The 18573-nt window shown below is 40.6% G+C and overlaps 1 protein-coding gene across 1 annotated transcript in view; it reads left to right on the top strand.

Moving 5' to 3' along the window:
• PRKCH (protein kinase C eta) overlaps positions 1 to 18573 on the top strand; it is a 172263-nt gene that overhangs the window by 58927 nt on the left and 94763 nt on the right. Inside the window, exons 3-7 of the mRNA XM_054028325.1 lie at positions 8874 to 9024; positions 10063 to 10097; positions 11329 to 11417; positions 14608 to 14737; positions 16111 to 16238. Coding sequence (XP_053884300.1) covers positions 8874 to 9024; positions 10063 to 10097; positions 11329 to 11417; positions 14608 to 14737; positions 16111 to 16238 — 533 coding nt within the window. The remainder of the gene's footprint in view (positions 1 to 8873; positions 9025 to 10062; positions 10098 to 11328; positions 11418 to 14607; positions 14738 to 16110; positions 16239 to 18573) is intronic.

The raw sequence follows: 18573 nt of genomic DNA, 5'->3' as shown, positions 1-18573 counted from the left end.
TCTGCGCGTTGCTTTCTGTTCCAGGGCTATGAACAGTGTCTTGCCAGGAGTTACAAGTTACCACCCAGTTCTAAGCAAGCACATTTATTCTTAAGGTAAAAGCGTTACAGAGGAAAAAATGTTTAACACCCCCCCCACACACACACACACAATTTAAATTCACATTAAACATACCATGAAACACCCATTAGTTCTATGAGGCCCTAATAGGCTGAAGTCCTACCAGCCCTTCTGTAGATTGGTTCAAGGAGGCCATAAAGTTCATGTTCATTTGCTGGCTCAGAAAGAAGGCCATGTGTCCGTTCAAACTCAGCCTTCTTAAACCAAGCCGTTTCTTCATGTGAGTTTCCGGGAACTCAGTTTGAACCAGTTTATGCAAACCTCTCCAGGGGGTGGTATCTCTCTAGAGTTGTTTAGTCTTGGTGACTCACCTTAATCACCCCCCCCCCCCCACACACACACACCAATGTTTTTTAGTTCCTGGAGGAGCTGTGGTAGAAAAGAACACATGGAGTAGAGCACAATCATATATAAACCATTCATAAATTTAATACAGTGATCCCCAAAGATACTGCCTGGGGCTGCAATATCTGTCACACCACATTCCCATCTAGTCAAGAGAAACTAACTAACTTTTTCTTTCTATCTTTTAACATTCAACACTGAACATCTCTAGGAAGTGGAAGGTTGAAAGAAATGGACAGGTCAGATAGAAAACGGGGTAAACATACCATAATTTTCATGATTGACAAAACATGATCGCTGCCAAATGTAGGCTGCAGACAGGTTAGTGTTCAAGAGGTGGTTTTTGAAGCAGAAATGGAAGCCTAATTGGTTGGAAACCTTTAGCTCTTCCCTTATGAGAGACTTGCTTGCACTAGTCAGATGAATCAGTCTTTCTTTAATGAACAATTATGGCATAAACATAAGATACTTTAAAATATCTGCTCTATTGCCATTAAATTTTGTTGTAGGTAGGAGCACCCATGGAAATCACCCATTTCCTGTCCTTCCCTGTTACTAGATGCCAAAAGTAGGTAGTAGAGAAGATTAAACATAAGTAGCAATTGAAGATCACGAGCAAATGTAATTACTGGAATGAATTTATTTTGGCAGCACTGAATATATACATTGGAAAATAGCAATGGGGTGAATTCAGCAGAGTTTAAGATCTGGGTATAAAAAAGCTTCAAATGAAAAGAAAAAGGTGATCTTCTTTTTTGAATTTGTTAATCATCAGATAAAAATCCTTTGGTGCTGACGTAGCAAAAGTGTGAACTAAAGTGTGATAGTGTTCCTAGTGGAAAAAACTGTCAGCAAATTCAATTTTTGACTCCCCAAACCTTAGAATCATAGAATATCAGGGTTGGACGATACCTAGGAGGTCATCTAGTCCAATCCCCTGATCAAAGCAGGACCAACACCAACTAAATCATCCCAGCCAGGGCTTTGTCAAGCCGGGCCTTAAAAACCTCTAAGGATGGAGATTCCACCACCTCCCTAGGTAACCCATTCCAGTGCTTCACCACCTTCCTAGGGAAATAGTGTTTCCTAATATCCAACCTAGACCTCCCCCACTGCAATTTGAGACCATTGCTTCTTGTTCTGTCATCTGCCACCACTGAGAACAGCCTAGCTCTATCCTCTTTGGCACCCCCCTTCAGGTAGTTGAAGGCTGCTATCAAATCCCCCCTCGCTCTTCTCTTCAGCAGACTAAACAAGTCCAGTTCCCTCAGCCTCTCCTCATAAGTCATGTGCCCCAGCCCCCTAATCATTTTTGTTGCCCTCCGCTGGACTCTCTCCAATTTGTCCACATCCCTTCTGTAGTGGGGGGGACCAAAACTGGACGCAATACTCCAGTGCCGAATAGAAGGGAATAATCATTTCCCTCGATCTGCTGGCAATGCTTCTACTAATTCAGCCCAATATGCTGTTGGTCTTCTTGGCAACAAGGGCACACTGCCGACTCATATCCAGCTTCTCGTCCACTGTAATCCCACTGCTGCTTAGCCAATCGGTCCCAGCCTGTAGCGCTGCATGGGATTCTTCCTTCCTAAGTGCAGGACTCTGCACTTGTCCTTGTTGAACCTCGTCAGATTTCTTTTGACCCAATCCTCCAATTTGTCTTGGTCACTCTGTATCCTATCACAGCTTATCTACCTCTCCCCCAGCTTAGTGTCATAAATGTAACCTTATAATTGTTTGTTAAAAAAATAAACTTTCAGCTTCTGTCAATCTGAAACCAGTTTATTCATAAATGTTGAGTATTTAAGAAGACCCTGAATCATAAAGATAGAAACATTCTCGAGTTGGCTTAAGTGCACGTAGAAGTAGCCTTTCGGCTAATCCAGAATGCAACGTTACACTAGTCATGAAATGAGAAACTTCCACTCCCCAGCAGTAATAATCATAGAATCAGATCAGTCAGCAATGGAAGTGACATTTTAGATCATACTTTCACATCCTCCTGTCGTTGTAGAATTCTGCCTTCTCCATTGCTATATTGGGTTTATAATGTCTTAACTAATGGGTCTTCAGACCTTTGTGTTCATCAAACTGAAGGATAATATCTGCAGCACTCTTTTGGTTTAAAAGATATTAAGTCTTTGTAGGAAAGTTTTGTCACAGCATCAGTGTTTTCCTACTCAACACCTTGATTTTGCCTCTGTTTATTTTCAATAAGTGCCTCCGTGTTTATCTAGCAGGAGGAGAATCTTATCCTGGGACTAAACTTGATTCCATTGGCATTATTATTTAAGACTATTCACTTGATCAAATCCGCTTATGTTTTGTTTAGTTTAGAATTCAGCTGAGTGAGTGTGAGGGGAAGAACAATATAACACTGAAGGAATTTTCGTGCATCAAGTTGTCACCATAGGGCTTTGTAAAACAGCATGGTAATATCAGTAGGTACAGTAACAGTGAGATTGATTTCTGGTCAATGAGATCTGGCAATCTTTGTCTATTTCATCCCACATCTCCTTTGAGGCAAATGATTTTGCAGCATAACACTTAGAACAACGGCTCTGTGGTTTTTTCTTTTATTGGTGCAGTTATAAAATCAAGATAAGGATTGAACTGAAGCAAACACTCTGAGTAAGCAAATAAATTCTGCAAATGCTGATCAGTCAACTCACTCATTTGCCTTTTCAGCAGAGACAGAATTAAGTTTTCTTGTTTTATTAAGAGGGGGAGTTGAGCCATAGCAAAGAACATTGGGTGGAGGGAGCAATACGTAGTAACATTCTGAACAGTATGAATAAATGATTTTGTTGGAATAAAAATACAAATGTGAATATGTGCTTTATTCGGGGGGGGGGGCTAGGGGGGAGATGATCTCTATTTTGAAGCTATGGAATTTTCTTGACTCCTTAAAGCTTATTCACCTAAAAATATATGCAGTGGAAAGAAAGAAAGAAAAATCTCCATTGCAAAGAATTTTGGAATCACTTAATCTAATATGGCAGGTACTCCAGTATCATTACATTGCTGATAGGGTGAATAGCATGCCGTTACATACAAATATCCTCAAATGACTTAGTGGTTTATTTATTCTCTGTTCCTCAGCATGCATCATTTCCACTGAGGTGAATGTGTGCTGGGCATGTCTGGAGAGAGGGAAAGGGGAAGTATCCTTAGTATTCATCTCTGTAGTTAGTTTTACAAATAATCAAGCACAGTAAGCACCCTGTTATTATAGAGGGCTGAATTTAGCCATCAGCACAGTACTGGCCACTCCCTTTGACTTCATTGGGGAGTTGCTTGCGTGTATATGATGGCAGAATTTGGACCGTACTGCTAGTTGCATTACCAGAGGTTGTTTTTTTTAAAAAGTTTATAAGTCCTAAAGTAATCTGGAGTTTTTCAAATCGTGACTTTTTTGCTTTGTTTTGTAAAACGTTAAATGGGGAAGTGGGTGGGTGTGGGAGGAGAGATTCTATGGGAAACTGGCCAGAATACAGTGTGAGTTTTTCTAGATATTACTATAAATTACTTTTTATTTGTAATTATAGACAAGTGGGGCTACTACATCAGCCCCCTGTGTCAACCAAGAAAGACTCTTATGCTCTCTTATTCCTTCCATGTACAGTCTCTGGAAGGATGGATACATCGGCAGACACGGTGGCTATTTGCTGGGATTTTGCCATCTTGATGGAAGTTGGTTGTGGGGAAGGAGGTACTTTGAACTGGAAGGGAAAATTAGTGTATTCAAACATTTTTTTTAAATAAATTTGGGACAGATTTAAGAGCGGCTGAGTGTAACAAATATGGCAATTTCCTCAATATCTTGGACAAACCTTGTTGAAGTAAGTATCTGAGGAGCTCATTGTATGAAAAATGCAAGTGTTTGTGTTATGGTGGGATTGTATGTAATTTATCTAGCTGACATGACTAATACAAAGCTAAGGAACTATTATGAGCTTCAGAGAACTCTCTGAAACAGTGGGCTAAGACCAGAACGAACTGTTTGTTGAGTGGGTTTCCTAGGAAATGGGAGGAGGGGAATGAAATGAGCACCTCCAGACCTGAGTAGGGTCGCCCTGGCGAGGTGAGCTTGTCTACAAATTACCTGTTCCTAGGATCAAAGGGCCCAAACGGCATAAAGGAATAACTCATAGATTCATGAGTGTACTGGTTCTGAGCTAAAGCAGTTATGAACCGGTAACCACAGAAAAGCCCCTTAGTGCGGTTTGAAGAGCTGTTCAAAGCATCAAAATGCCGTACAGGATTTAATCACGCCCATGAAATGCTTTGAAAATATAGTCGATGCTGTGAGTAGGTGTTGAAACTTTAGCACCAGCAAGTGGGATGATGTTTTGTAGGAAAACAAAGAAGAGCTTAACTTGCCTGACTTAGATAGATGATTCCAAAGTGCAGCCTCTCTAAAATAACCAGGCAAAGCTCATGAATGCACAGCTGAATCCCAGTAAATGGGATTAATGAGTTTGACTTCTAAATAGTTATGTTTCTTTTTGCAAAGAACTTGATTGCGTGTCGTTACATATCAGATGCTTACAAATTGGGATGGCACAGGGGAGCATTTTCTCTGTGCAGATCCCTGAGGAGAGCCAAAAGGAAATTAGGAAATACACATGATAAATTAAAGACACATTCTCTTAAGTTGTGACAAAATGTGAAGGGCAGGATCTGCTGGATTTCCCAGTGGAACAACTCATGCAAAGCAAGCTGTACATTGAAATTATTCTTTAGTCCATTTAACTATGCATTGAATAAACAGGGACACTTACAAACATTAGTCTTTTTTCTTCAATTCACTTTCAATGCCCAGGAGTTGCATTATCAGTCCTGAAACTCTGATGCAGGATACTTTCCTTGCTGTTTTTTTTTGGGGATGGGTGGGAGGGAGGGGCGCTGTGGTTGAGGAAAGCGCTTAAGCATGTGCTTAATACAAGAACAAGGGTATAGTCAACTAAATTAGAAAATGACAAACTAAAAAATTATAAAAATATATTTTTTCACACAATGTATAATTAAACTGTGGAATTCATTACCACAAGAAGTCACTGAGGCCAAGGATTTAGGAGAATTCAGAAGGGGATTGGAGACTTGTATGGAGATCAAGAATATCCAGAGTCACCCGGATTAATAATGATAAAACATTTGGAAGGGATAGTAAACCTTGTGCTTCAGGTCTTAAACCAGTTGTTAGAAATCAAAGTGAGACTTAATGTCAGAGGCAGATTATCCTACCTCTGTCTGCTGCAGGGTACTTACGGCTTCCTCTGAAACATCTGATATTGGTCACTGTTGGGGAAAGGATACTGGATTAGACGGACCATGGGTCCCATTCAGTGAGACAATTCCTGTGTTGAGCCCCATTGACTTCAATGGGAGTTAAGCATGTTTTGGGATGATTTCCTTATGTCTTTCTGAGCAATAGCCTTTACGTTAGCTAGAAGACTGGCTATAAAGAAAGCAAGTTTCTTTTAAGTTCTTGGATCATACATACCACATCCCTGCTTTGTCTAATGGGCAGATCCCAATTGATGGTGTGTTTTCATCTTAAAAATAAATTCAAGCTATCTTGAAACGCAAGCAGTCTTCAGTGTCCTACTTATGTCATCAGGTGTGAAATTTCCAGTTTGTGCAAGTGACAGGAAGCATGTGTATAAAAGACTGAAGTATCCAGCAGAAAAAAAATCTGAGCTTTACTGATAGTTTTCCTTCTTAAGCTATACAGCAAGAATTCAAAGAGACTGGAGTGTATCATATGGTTGGGGTCCCTTTGAAATGGTTGACTGCGGCACTGATAGCACGACTTTCTTTATCTCTGTTCCTGCAGAAAGCACCATGAAATATGCTTGCGACGTTTAACTCTTTCTTCTCAAGTCTTGATCAAGTTGGCAGCATTTTTTGTTGTTTAAAAAAAATGTTTAATGGGCAGAGCTGGTTGAAAAAAGGGAAAATGTTTTAACCTGTTTGTGACATACCCAGGATACAATCCCGACTAACGGGGATCTGTCTCGCCCCTGCCCTCTAACCTGAAGTGCCCTTCATACTGCTTTGCTGTTGTAGCCTCCCGCCTGGACTGGCCTTCAGCATGCAAGTCACTCCCAGCTCTGTGTCTGTGTGTGAGCTGCAACCAGCCAGCCACGCTTTGGCTCTTACCAGCCTTGTTTATAGTACAGAGTGACCCCAACTCACTCCCAGTCTTAGATTCCCCTCAGAAGTATATGTCCTGTACTGCCCACCCTCTCCTGGATGATACAAGTGTGTTAAGTCTGTTATTTCTTTAAGATAATAATGTGCCAACTTATTATTTCAAATAGTTCTTTACACACTTCAGTTTAGACACACTGGATTAGATAAAACAGTAAAACAAGTTTATTAATACAAAGAGAGAGATTTTAAGTGAATCCAAGTAATGAGGCATAAAAGTCAGAAATGATTACAAGAAAAATAAAGAGAAAACACAACTAGGGCCTAACTTAAACTGTGTTAAATTCAAAGCAAAGTTTTCTCACCACATGCTTTCAATAGTCTGACTAGCCCAAATTCTTAGGCCAGGACCCCTTTTCTGTTTAATGGCTGCTCCCTTTGTCCCTTCTCAAGCAGTGAATTGACGGAGGAAGGCAGGGGGGGATAGGGTGCCTTGGGGTGTTTATTCCTCCTTTTAACAGTGTCAGTCCCCCACTTGGAAAACATTTCTAGCTGAGATTCAGGAGACAGAGTAGCTATATGTAAGGATGTTTCCTGCTGGTTTTGCCACCAGTTTGAACTTCCTTTGTCTCCCTTCCTACTTGATAACTGTGTTTACTGCTTACATGCAGGCAGACCAGTTTGCCACATGTTTGAAATGTGTTAATAACATCATACGGGGAAATCTTATAACTTCACATACAGTATTGCCACACACATTTTATCACAATATTGCCCAGCAAATTACGATTTTTTGAATACCTTATGAGATATACCTTGTACAAAGATAATAACAGTAGCGTGTAGGGTGTGGACATGGGTACATTCTGTCAGGCCATTCTTAGGAGGTAAATGTGGTGGTTATTACAGTAGTAGACAGAGATGACCCATACCTGCCAATAGTGCGGGGGGGGGGGGGCAGAGTGAGGGCAGTGGCTTCAGCAGGTGTTACTGAGCATGCTCAATATAAGTCAAGCAGCAAATTGGGGGTGTGGGGGAGAAGAGTAGGGCACATGACCCCGCATACCCTACCCCCATGCATCACCTCTGGTACTAGTAGCAACACTTTCAGATATGATTTGGGGAAGTGGTGTCGATGATAAGCTAATCGGAGAAAGAGTCTGCAGCTCTACAGTCTCCTGAGTTGTGACTGTGCTGAACACCATGGCACGCAGAACTTCCTGGCATCAACTTGAATAGAACCTTTAATCTCCTATCCCAAGGCCTGGGCCCTGAGCACTTTCACTAGAGGAGACTCTCCATTAGCATTCTACAGTACATGTCACGCGATACACAGTTGATCAGCTCTGATTCCATCCAGTAGAGGGCAGCAGTACACCTACACTGGCCTGTTCATTGCAATGTTCATGTCTTTTATCTGATGCAAATGTTTACTGCCTTTGATCTGAGAAGCTAAGCAAGGTCAAACCTGGTCAGTGCTGGGGTCGTTCTGGATGAAAAATGCTCTGTATACAGGAAAATGCAAGATCACTATGATTTTATGTTAGATATCCGTTAATATGTGTGAATGGCTTTATTGATATAGACAGTAGTTCTGTGCTTTAGAAATGACTTAGTTCATGTTTTGCATAACTTTAACTTTGCAGGAAGATATTTTTATATGGCTAAATTAGTCCAATTTTTTTTAAATTGACTAATGATTTGGGGTAATTCAGTTTGTGTGCACAAACTGAGATAATTTAAAAGGGCCTTATTTTCAGAAAGTGCTAAATGCCAAGCCTCTGATAAACCAGGCTCCTTTAAGAGACCGCCAGGTGGGCACCAGAAAGTTGAGTCCCCTAAAACGACCGATCGCTTCTAAAAATATAGGCCTTTATGTTTTGTTTAATACTTAAAGGAAAAAATCCCCCAAAGAGTGATGCTTAGATGTAGCATGAGAGTACCAAAGGTGAGATAAATAGCATTCATTGAGCAAGTGACAATTATGATCTAGTGGATAGGATGCTGGACTGGGACTCTGGAGATGAGGGTTCAATTCCTCTCTTTGCCATTGTCTTGTTCTGTGACCTGGCACAAATAATTTCTCTCTCTGCAGTTTCCCTGTCTTTAAATTGGGGTTATATTGATTGATAACCTTGTAAAAAGTGCTCTGAGATATATAGATCAAAAGCATTATATACAATAATAATTATTCTCCCTGTTCTTTAGATAAACATAAATTTAATTTTTATGTTGTATTTTTTTCTGTATAGGAACCCTCCAGAGAGAGAGAATTTTTAAAAATTTTACTCGGAAACGCCAGAGGGCTATGCGAAGAAGAGTACATCAAGTCAACGGGCACAAATTTATGGCTACGTATTTGCGACAACCAACATACTGCTCCCATTGCAAGGAGTTTATCTGGTAAGAATAACTTAAAAAACAGCCACCTGGGCCTTTCCTTCCCCTGAGGGTTTGTGCATGTGGAGAGTGCACGTCATCGTAGGTTGTGATTGTACAGCTCACTAGTCTGATGCACACTAAGTCTCCATGTGAACCCCACTACTGCAGCAGTAGGTCAAAGTGCACTACGGAACTTTTAGTGCAGGGTCCATGCTGTGAGTTTGTACACAGCAAGCTAGTGCAGTGTAGATTTACACCCCAGCTTACCATGTGCTAAGTGACCATATAGACAAGCCCATAACCGTACCTTTACACTCCTTCTAGCAGGTATGCCCCCATGCAGCAAGCAATACTGAATTAGTTACATGGTGCTTTACAAATGTCTATTAAGGAGCAGAGCTTACAGCCTGAGTTACACAAGACAAATGGTTATACAAGACCCTGTACAGCAGTTCAATTGATGCTGTGGGAATTATTGATGGTGAGAAGAAAGCAGGAAGGGCTGTTTGCAGAAGTGGGTTTGAAGGAGGAGCGAGAGAGAGCTGGGTGGATGAGGAGACGAAAACCATTCAAGGCATAAAGAGCATGTTAATAGATGTGGAGCTAAAATGGGTCGAAAGAGTAGGGGGTAACAATCCATTAAGCTGAAATGGTTGAGAGGAGCATGGGCAGAGGGAGAGGTAATTATCTCCCACTGTTATGTCTCTCTGTTCCATGTGGAACATAGGGCCTTCGGAGGTAATTATGGAGCTCATGTAATCTGGTCCATCTAATAATTGTTTTGTTTAGAGTAATGTAGAATACCAAAGGAAATACAGTGAGAGATTAATGTGGAAAGAAAGATGCATTTTGATAGGCTTCGGCTCACAGGGTAGGCTTCCTTGTCCCTTTGTTGCATGTACTGAATCATAGCCAGCTCTCTGTCTTCTTGTCACCACTGGCTGTTTGCTTTGGAAATTAGAATGCTTGGGCTGTATTTCAGTTCTGCCCTCATGAAACTACTGTCAAACTGTTTTGGTTTGTGATTGTGAATCACGTTCCATGTTTTGTTTTGAACAGGGGAGTATTTGGGAAGCAGGGATACCAGTGCCAAGGTAAAGTGTTATATCCATATACCATATATTATAGAATATTCCATCACTGAGCTGCATCTCCTTCCAGCAGGGCCATGCTGTCTGCACATTTGAGCCAACAAAGAAGGTGTGAATTAGCAGCTAGCAGGCTGGCTGCATGAGAGCACGCTCATACATATGCACGCAGGAGCATCCTCATGCTATGGCCCCGATCCTGTGCTCCATGGGGGTGGACTCCTGCCACTTCATTGAGCCCCACTGAAGTCAGTAGAGCCCCTTGTAGCTCACTGTCAGTTTGGGACCTGTGTCATCTCAACATAGTGCCCAGCCTTCATTAGCCATGCAGTCTACAGGCCCCTGGGTGGATGGCTTTTCCCTGCAATAATTCCTTTAACGATGCAATTAAAACCAATTGACATTAGAGAAATTATTTCAACGGGAAACTCTGTGGTTTGACCTACTATTTTTGCCTAATGCCAAGTAATATGCTGAATTGATTTTTACAGTATTTTTTTCTTGTTTAATGAATTCTCATCAGTTTGTCTTGGCCTCTCCCTTTCCCTGTGCCTTTGCACTAGAGTGCTATGCAATATGACTAAGTTGGCTTTCTGCAGGAATGGTCTTTTTGTAAGTCTCATAATGAAACTTGGCTCTTACGGGGCGTGCTGGGACGCCAGTGTGTTCCCATGGACCTGAACTGCAGATAAACCAAATGTCTTCTGTCTACGCTCAACAAAAAGAAAGGGTTCACGTACTGCTAGGCCCTTGCGAGTGCCAGCTCGTGTAAGGTGCTGGGGGTTCTCACCAGTGAGTTACATTTGGCCTTCTTGGAGGCATTGCCTTGGACTGTGTCTGGGGTCTTTAAATTTATCAAAGCAATGTCCTCTATGGCCTTTGTTTGCATCACATGTAATAGTCTTCATTGGAAGATTTCATTGATCATATTGATTTAGTTCATTGTTAGTCATGTTTGGATTGCACTGACGTTTCTGAATGTATCTCCTGATATTTATATAGGCTGAGATTTTCGAAGCTTCTTAGAGGATTTGGGAATCCAACTTCTGTTAAAATTAATGGAAACTGGATTTCCAAATCCTTTAGGCAGCTTTGAAAATCTCAGCTAGGATGTACATTTCTTCTATCGTTCCATTATCTGCTGATGATTTAAATGGACTGTAGCAGAGCCCAGTTTATTGTCTGATACATTTTTAGTTTTTTTGATAAAGTTCAATATGCTTCTTTTGTTTCCTAGTATGCACCTGTGTTGTACACAAGCGTTGCCATCATCTAATTGTTACAGCCTGCACGTGCCAAAACAATATTAACAAGACAGACACCAAGGTAAAGTCACAGTTGGTTACTTGGATTATAGGACTTGATGAATCTTCAGGTTTGTATGGGTGGTAGTGGTTGCAAAATAATGGAATTTATTCTTCTTTGGCTTCTTATCTCCATTCACACATTCATAGATTTTTTTCAGAGTAGCAGCCGTGTTAGTCTGTATCCGCAAAAAGAAGAACAGGAGTACTTGTGGCACCTTAGAGACTAACAAATTTATTAGAGCATAAGCTTTCGTGGACTACAGCCCACTTCTTCGGATGCATCTAATAAATTTGTTAGTCTCTAAGGTGCCACAAGTACTCCTGTTCTTCTTTTTATAGATTTTTTTAAGGCCAGAAGTGACCATTTAGATCATATGGTATAACCTACTGCATAACAGAAGCCATAGAATTTCATCTTCTGTTGAGCCCAATAATTTGTGTTTGACTAAAGCCTATTTTGTTTGCATCCAGTCTTGATCTGAAGACTTTCAGAGCTGGAGAATCTACCACTCCCCTTGGCAGTTTGTTCCAATGATTAATCACCCTCACTTTTAAATAATTGTCTTATTTCTAGTTTGAATTTTTCTGGCTTGGACTCCTCGTTACACTTTTCTTTGCGTGATTAAAGAGCCCCTTAATAGCTGTTCTCCCCCTCTCCCCCCCAAAGAAAGAACTTGTACACCATAATCAAATCACCTCTTGATATTTTATTATTATTAATTCTTCCTTCTTCCATAGTTTTTGCTCTGTTTGGCACACTTTTAGGTAAGGATGTGACTGTTTGGTATGGCTCATTCCTAGAGCTTGATAATATTTAGAATGTATCAGGTGAGGTATTTCCCCTAGAAATTGGGAAGTATTTCTGCCATTGTACAAAGTGCTGGTAAGACTTCATCTGGAATACTAGGTACAATTCTGGTTACCCATGTCCAAGAAAGATTAATTCAAAACTGTCAAGAACTCTAGGCCCAATTTCCCTCAGCTGAGCCTAGTGCTAGCCGGCTCATCTTAGGTTGTGGCAGCATCCCCTGATTGGCTGGCCCCCCGATTGGCTGCAAGGAGCTTACAGGTCTGCATTTAAGCTCAGCAGCAGATCGCATGCTGCTGAACATTTACACCCACAGCTGCAATCACCTGCTTGTTTCCAGCCTCGCTCCAGACCTGTTCATGCCATGTTCCTGTCCAGTTCCAGTCTGCCAGCCCTGTGCCCTTGTTCGGCTCCTGGCTCTGACTCCCGGTTCCTGTTCCTGGCTCCAACCACTAGGCCGAGCTTCAGCTCTACCCACTAGGCCATGCCCCGGCCCTCACCACTGGTTCAGACCGCCTATGTCCCAGTCCATGATAAAACCAGAAGAAGTTCAGAGAAGGGCTGCTAGGGGAATTAGGGGAATTATATAATAATAATAATAATTAATGGAGATATCCCATCTCCTAGAACTGGAAGGGACCTTGAAAGGTCATCGAGTCCAGCCCCCTGCCTTCACTAGCAGGACCAAGTACTTATTTTGCCCCAGATCCTCCAAGTGGCCCCCACAAGGATTGAACTCACAACCCTGGGTTTAGCAGGCCAATGCTCAAACCACTGAGCTATCCCTCCCCTCATAGACCCTATCTTTCTTTCAAGAGAAGAATAAAATAGCTTGGTGTGTTTAACCTAGCGACATGAAGCCTGGGAAGGGATATGATTGCGCTTTATAAATACATCAGGGCATAAACACCAGGGAGGGAGAAGAGCTGTTTCACCTAAAGGACGATGTTGGGACAAGAACAAATGGGTATAAACTGTCCAGGGGTAAGGTTAGGCTGGAAACTAGAAAAAGGTTCCAAACCATCAGAGTAGGGAGGCTCTGGAACAATCCTCTGAATAGGAGTAGTAAAGACAAACAACCTAACTCATTTTAAGGTGGAGCTTGATAAATTTATGAATGGGATTATATGACGGGGTTGCCTGCGACGGCAGGCGACTGGACTCTGACCCAGATGATCACTTCCCATCCTATGTCCTGCGTTTCTATAGTATCCATCCAGGACCAAGATCCATGAGGAATATTACTAGTCATGGAGTAAATCTACACCACAAAAGGTGTATTGTAACCAATAATGTTCTTTCTAGAACATGCGAACAGATGCCATTGCTCACTATTTCTTACCAGAACCGTTGAACTAAACTTTAAAATGGCTCTTCACGAATCCTAAAACGTCAGTCAAATACCGACTCTCTCAAGATGGCAATTAATCACTTTAACGAAAAAAGACCTAAGTTCTTAAAAAGAGAGAGAGAAAGTTCAAGAAGTATAATTGACTTGAAACCTGTTGTTCCATTAGCACCTATATTTTAATTACTTAAGATATGGATTCACCTTACAATCTGCCAGGGCTGAAATGTTGAGGCACAAAATAAAATAGGATCCATTTGTTCAATAGTTGTCCATTGTCCAGTAGTTTTCTGATTCTGCATTTGTGATCTAAATAGTTCACACTGGAAAAGAGGGATAACCCCAGATGTGTGTGTGTGTGGGGGGGAGAGAAGTGGAGATAAATCAGGATCCAAAATGGAAATAAACATTGATAAGAAGTGGGGGGAAAAAGAGAATGAGGAATTTTGGAAGGCCTGGGAAAACCGATGCCATGTACTAAAAATGATACAGCGATTCACCATTTTTAAAGAATTGTATTTTTGCAGGTGACACATAAATTTAACATTTTAATGCTGATTAGTTAGTAACAAACTCCTATAGTTAGCACTAATTTGTATTCAGTACTTAAATGGTTTCATAGTTAGGTTTGTGATGAGGCAAATACAAGTCCCATCTAGATTTAATCATTCCAAGTTCATTGTAAGAATTTGAAATTAGCTAATGAATCCTTTGTAAAATCTACTTTGTTCTATTTACAAGGCATGTCAAAAAATCTGCCAGAGCGGGTGGATTGCTGATTAGAGCTCAGTCAATGCATTGCAGCATTACCATTCGGTAAATTACACTGCAGTGGAGAGCAGAGATGACACTTTCAGAACTGGGATTTTTTAAAATAATTCTGCAGTTGTTCCTAATCATAGAAGATTAGGGTTGGAAGAGACCTCAGGAGGTCATATAGACCAACCCCCTGCTCCACCCCCCTGCTCTTACATTAATGTACTTTTTATTAATAAAATTATCTCTCTGTACTGATTTTTCTACCCTGTGTTTATCTTTTTGTTTCCTTCTCAGGTTTCTGAACAAAGATTTGGAATCAACATTCCTCACAAGTTTAGAATCCACAACTACAAAGTACCAACCTTCTGCGATCATTGTGGTTCTTTGCTGTGGGGGATAATGCGACAAGGACTGCAGTGTAAAAGTAAGCAAGCCTTATTCTTTCTTCAAGCTTTCTTAGGAAAACGTCTATGGATGTGTGGAAAATCAAAGAGCTGAGGGGACAATTTCCTGTATATTTTAGCTTAAGCTGTTGGAAGAATATATTACATTCCTCTCTAGTCCATGGATACAAAAGTGATGTTTTTCCAGGCTGCAGAGTGGATTCTAATTTGCATTTCTGTTCAGTTTTCTTTCACTCACATAGCTGAAAATGCTCATGGATATTACTACTTCCAGCATTGCTGTTGCTATTTACCTGAGAGCCTTTGCTTAAGCAGTGAATACTAACAAGGTAGCGCAAAAAACATTAGCGGGGAAAAGTCATCCATATTTGTTGATTAACATGGCTCTTTGTCACACAATTCATTGACTGCAAAAGCTTTTCTGGCATTTAGTTTTTGTTTGATGACGGTTATTGTCAAGCCATTTAAGTAACACATGCTCTATCTCCATTTGCCTTCATTTCCCCCAGTGTTCTGTGTCTGTGTGAGTTTAATTTTCTGCTGAATGATATGGATGTGAAACTAGATAGTTGTAAACTAGAGTTGGGCAAAAAATGTTAGACCTTTTTTGGCCAAAAAAATGCAGATTCAAATTGACCAAAACATTTTGCAGTTTTATCTCAAATTAGCTGAATAGTTTTGGTTGAAATAAACCTTAAAAAAATAAAAATAATAAAATAATTCAGCTTCAACATTTTTGAAGCAAAACGCTTGGATTTTTTAAATTTGAAATGACTTAATTTAGAAATTTGCCTCAATTTATTAAAAAAAAAAACATTTTTAAAAGTTCAAAAACGAAATGAAATATTTTGAACCCAAAACATTTTTTTTCAACTTTTTGGTCCGTTGTTAATGTTGTTAAAATTTTCAGTTTGCACAGCAAACTAAAACATCAGTTATTCACCCAGCTTTTTTGGGTGTTGAAGTGTGTCACTAAGTTCCATAAAAAGAACAGGAGTACTTGTGGCACCTTAGAGACTAAGTTCCATGGCATTCTAGAGCTAATTTGTACCTGTGGATATAGCTTGAAAGTACTGCATATACCCCTAATACCCACCACGCTCATACATGTACACAAATGGACCTCTGACCATGTTGCATCATACTGGGTAGTTTGGTGTACTGTCACTTGTTGTTCATAGCCTTGTTCTCTCATAGGAGCCCCAATCCTGCCTCCATTGCAAGTCCCTTTGGCAAAAGTCTCCTTGGCTTCAGTAGTGCAGGATCAGGGCAATGATGTAGATTTTCAGGAGTGAAATCCTTTAGTCCATGTTATTTTTCAGTAGTAACATTCTGAGCCTTTCTCTCAGCGTTGTTCCAATTGTTCATTTGATTTTATTTTTCATTCCCTCAGTGTGTAAAATGAATGTACATATTAGGTGCCAAGCCAACGTGGCACCCAACTGTGGGGTGAATGCAGCAGAACTGGCCAAAACCTTGGCATGCATGGGCCTGCAGCCAGGAAATATTTCTCCAAATTCGGTGAGACTTTTCTCTTTTCTTTATAAGAGTTTGCAGCCGTGTCATTTGTACAAGCACAAGAGAAGTTGGTTAGGGCTTTGGTTAGAATGAAGGGCATTGCGGGGTGCACTGGACCAATTGCCTTTCGTTCTGTGACATTCAGCAAACACTTCATCTGGAAAATGTATGTTCAGTTTCCAAGCTTATATTGCAGAGGTTTCGATGTGTGTTTCTTCCTGTTAGATCAATGTAAAATGTGGCAAAATCCAGTGTTGCCTAGAGAATAGAGCACTACACAGGGACTCAGGAAACCTGGGTTCTATTCCCAGCTCTGCTACTGCTTTTCTGGCTGATCTTGGGCAAGTCTCTGCACCTCCCTCTGTCTCGATTTAGCCATCTATAAAATGGACGTCATGGTGCTCACCTTTTTTGTACAGTGCTTTGACATCTATGGATGGGAAGTGCTATATAAGAACTAGATATTATTATTTATTGGAGTATATGGAAAGCAGACCCTGTCCCTTCAGCTGAGAGGCCATATAATAGTGAGAACTTTCCAGGGGTATAATGCCCCTGTCCTGCAAACAGTACACACATGCCTAACTTGCCCATGGACTTATGCAGCGAAGTGGAATGTTTGTCTAAATGGTTAAAGTCTTTCAAATTTGTTTTACTGGCTACTTTCTGGTTTAAAACTCAACAAGCCATTGGCATTTTACGGAGTTTACTTCAAGACTCTGAGCTTACACTAGATGAAGAATCAAGGCTGACGAAATCACTCCTAAGGGGACTGGAGCACCTTGGAGAATCTTGGCCTCTGATTCTTGACTAATCAAAACTTGTAGCAGTGGACCTGGGCCTTGAACAAGATTTCAAGAAGAAAAGAAGCAGAAAGAGGAAAACATGCCATGGTGAAGAAAGGACCACCACGTACGACCATGAAAAGCAAGAAACTGAGTTCAGGGTTGAAATTTTTTATGTTGCTGTAGACACGCTTATCCACACAAATACAAGAAGATCTGAACCTGCTTCAAAAATCAACAGCATGTTTTCATTTATTTGGAACCCAACTATAAATTATGCCAATTCCAATATCACAAAAGCTCAAGAACTATCAAAAGGCTACTTGACAGATTTAATAGAAGAGGAAATTCATCTTTTTAAGAACGAGATATTTGGAAAAGTGACTACAGTTAAATTAAACAAGATTTATGAAAAAGAACTGCAGAGTGTTTTCCCACAGACCTGTGTTGCTCTAAGGATTTTCATCTCCATAGTGACTTCAGTTTCCGAAGGAGAGCACTCAAACAAGTCAGCCCTGATTTAGAAACCGCCTCTGATCCATCATGAGCCAAGTACGCGTACATTGGCCTTAGTGATGCTAACAGTGTGTGATCTTGCAAAGAGCCCAACTTATGATAGCATCAGAAATGTGTTTACGTCAAGAAGAGCAAGAAAGACAAACCTGATGTGACTTGTCTTTTGTGATAATAAATCAGCTTTAAAGTTTTTCAGTAATATTCTACTTAAACTATTTCACCTCCATGGTAATTTTTTTGGACGATCTGGTAGGGCCTTGGTAACATATCAACTTACAATGGGTTGTTTCAATTTTATGATGACTAATATTTCTCAAAAAATACATAAAAAGGTAAAATAATAAATTAAAAAAATAAAAAAGTGACAAAATAAATAATCAGACATGACAAATTTCAATATATAGCTAGAGGAAGTTAACGCATGTATATTGGCATAAGGCATAAAACCAACTTTGTCTTCGTGTAGAACCAAGGTAAGAAAGAAAGAGAGAACAGGCAGAAGAAAGAGATGTAGCGGAAAAGACAGACAAATAATATGCTGATTCTCCAGCTACAAAGGACCTGATCCAAAGCCCGCTGAATTCAAGGGAAAAATTCCCAAGTCAGATCCTCAGATTATTTAAATCTGCACAGCCTATCAATGGGACAAATAGAGGATCTTGCCCCTATTGATTTCAGTGGGCTTGGGATCAAGCTTATAGCAAAATAGGCCTACAGGGATTTTCAAACCTATCATCAGCATCCTTCAGTCTGTAGCACAAACTGTAATAGAGTTAACCATTTATTCCCTGATTACAGAGCTCCTGAAGCACCCAGTGATTTCAGTGGGGGCAGCCTGTGCTTTGAACAAGCAGGCACTACTAGTATGTCCTCTGTATAATCTGCACAACATATAGATACACTTAGCTCTCCCATTTCCAAAGTAGGGCAGTCAGGCTTGCCCATTAGGTTTAGCAAAGTGACTTTACAAGGTAAAACACAGAGCAAGAACCAGTTCTTATGTTTCTTTGTGGCCATGGATGATGGTGGGTGGTTGC

This window comes from Malaclemys terrapin, chromosome 4 (genome assembly GCF_027887155.1).
Source record: "Malaclemys terrapin pileata isolate rMalTer1 chromosome 4, rMalTer1.hap1, whole genome shotgun sequence".
NCBI lineage: Eukaryota > Metazoa > Chordata > Testudines > Emydidae > Malaclemys > Malaclemys terrapin.
Note: the sequence above shows the minus strand (reverse complement) of the source record. Positions and strands in the feature narration are given on the sequence as shown.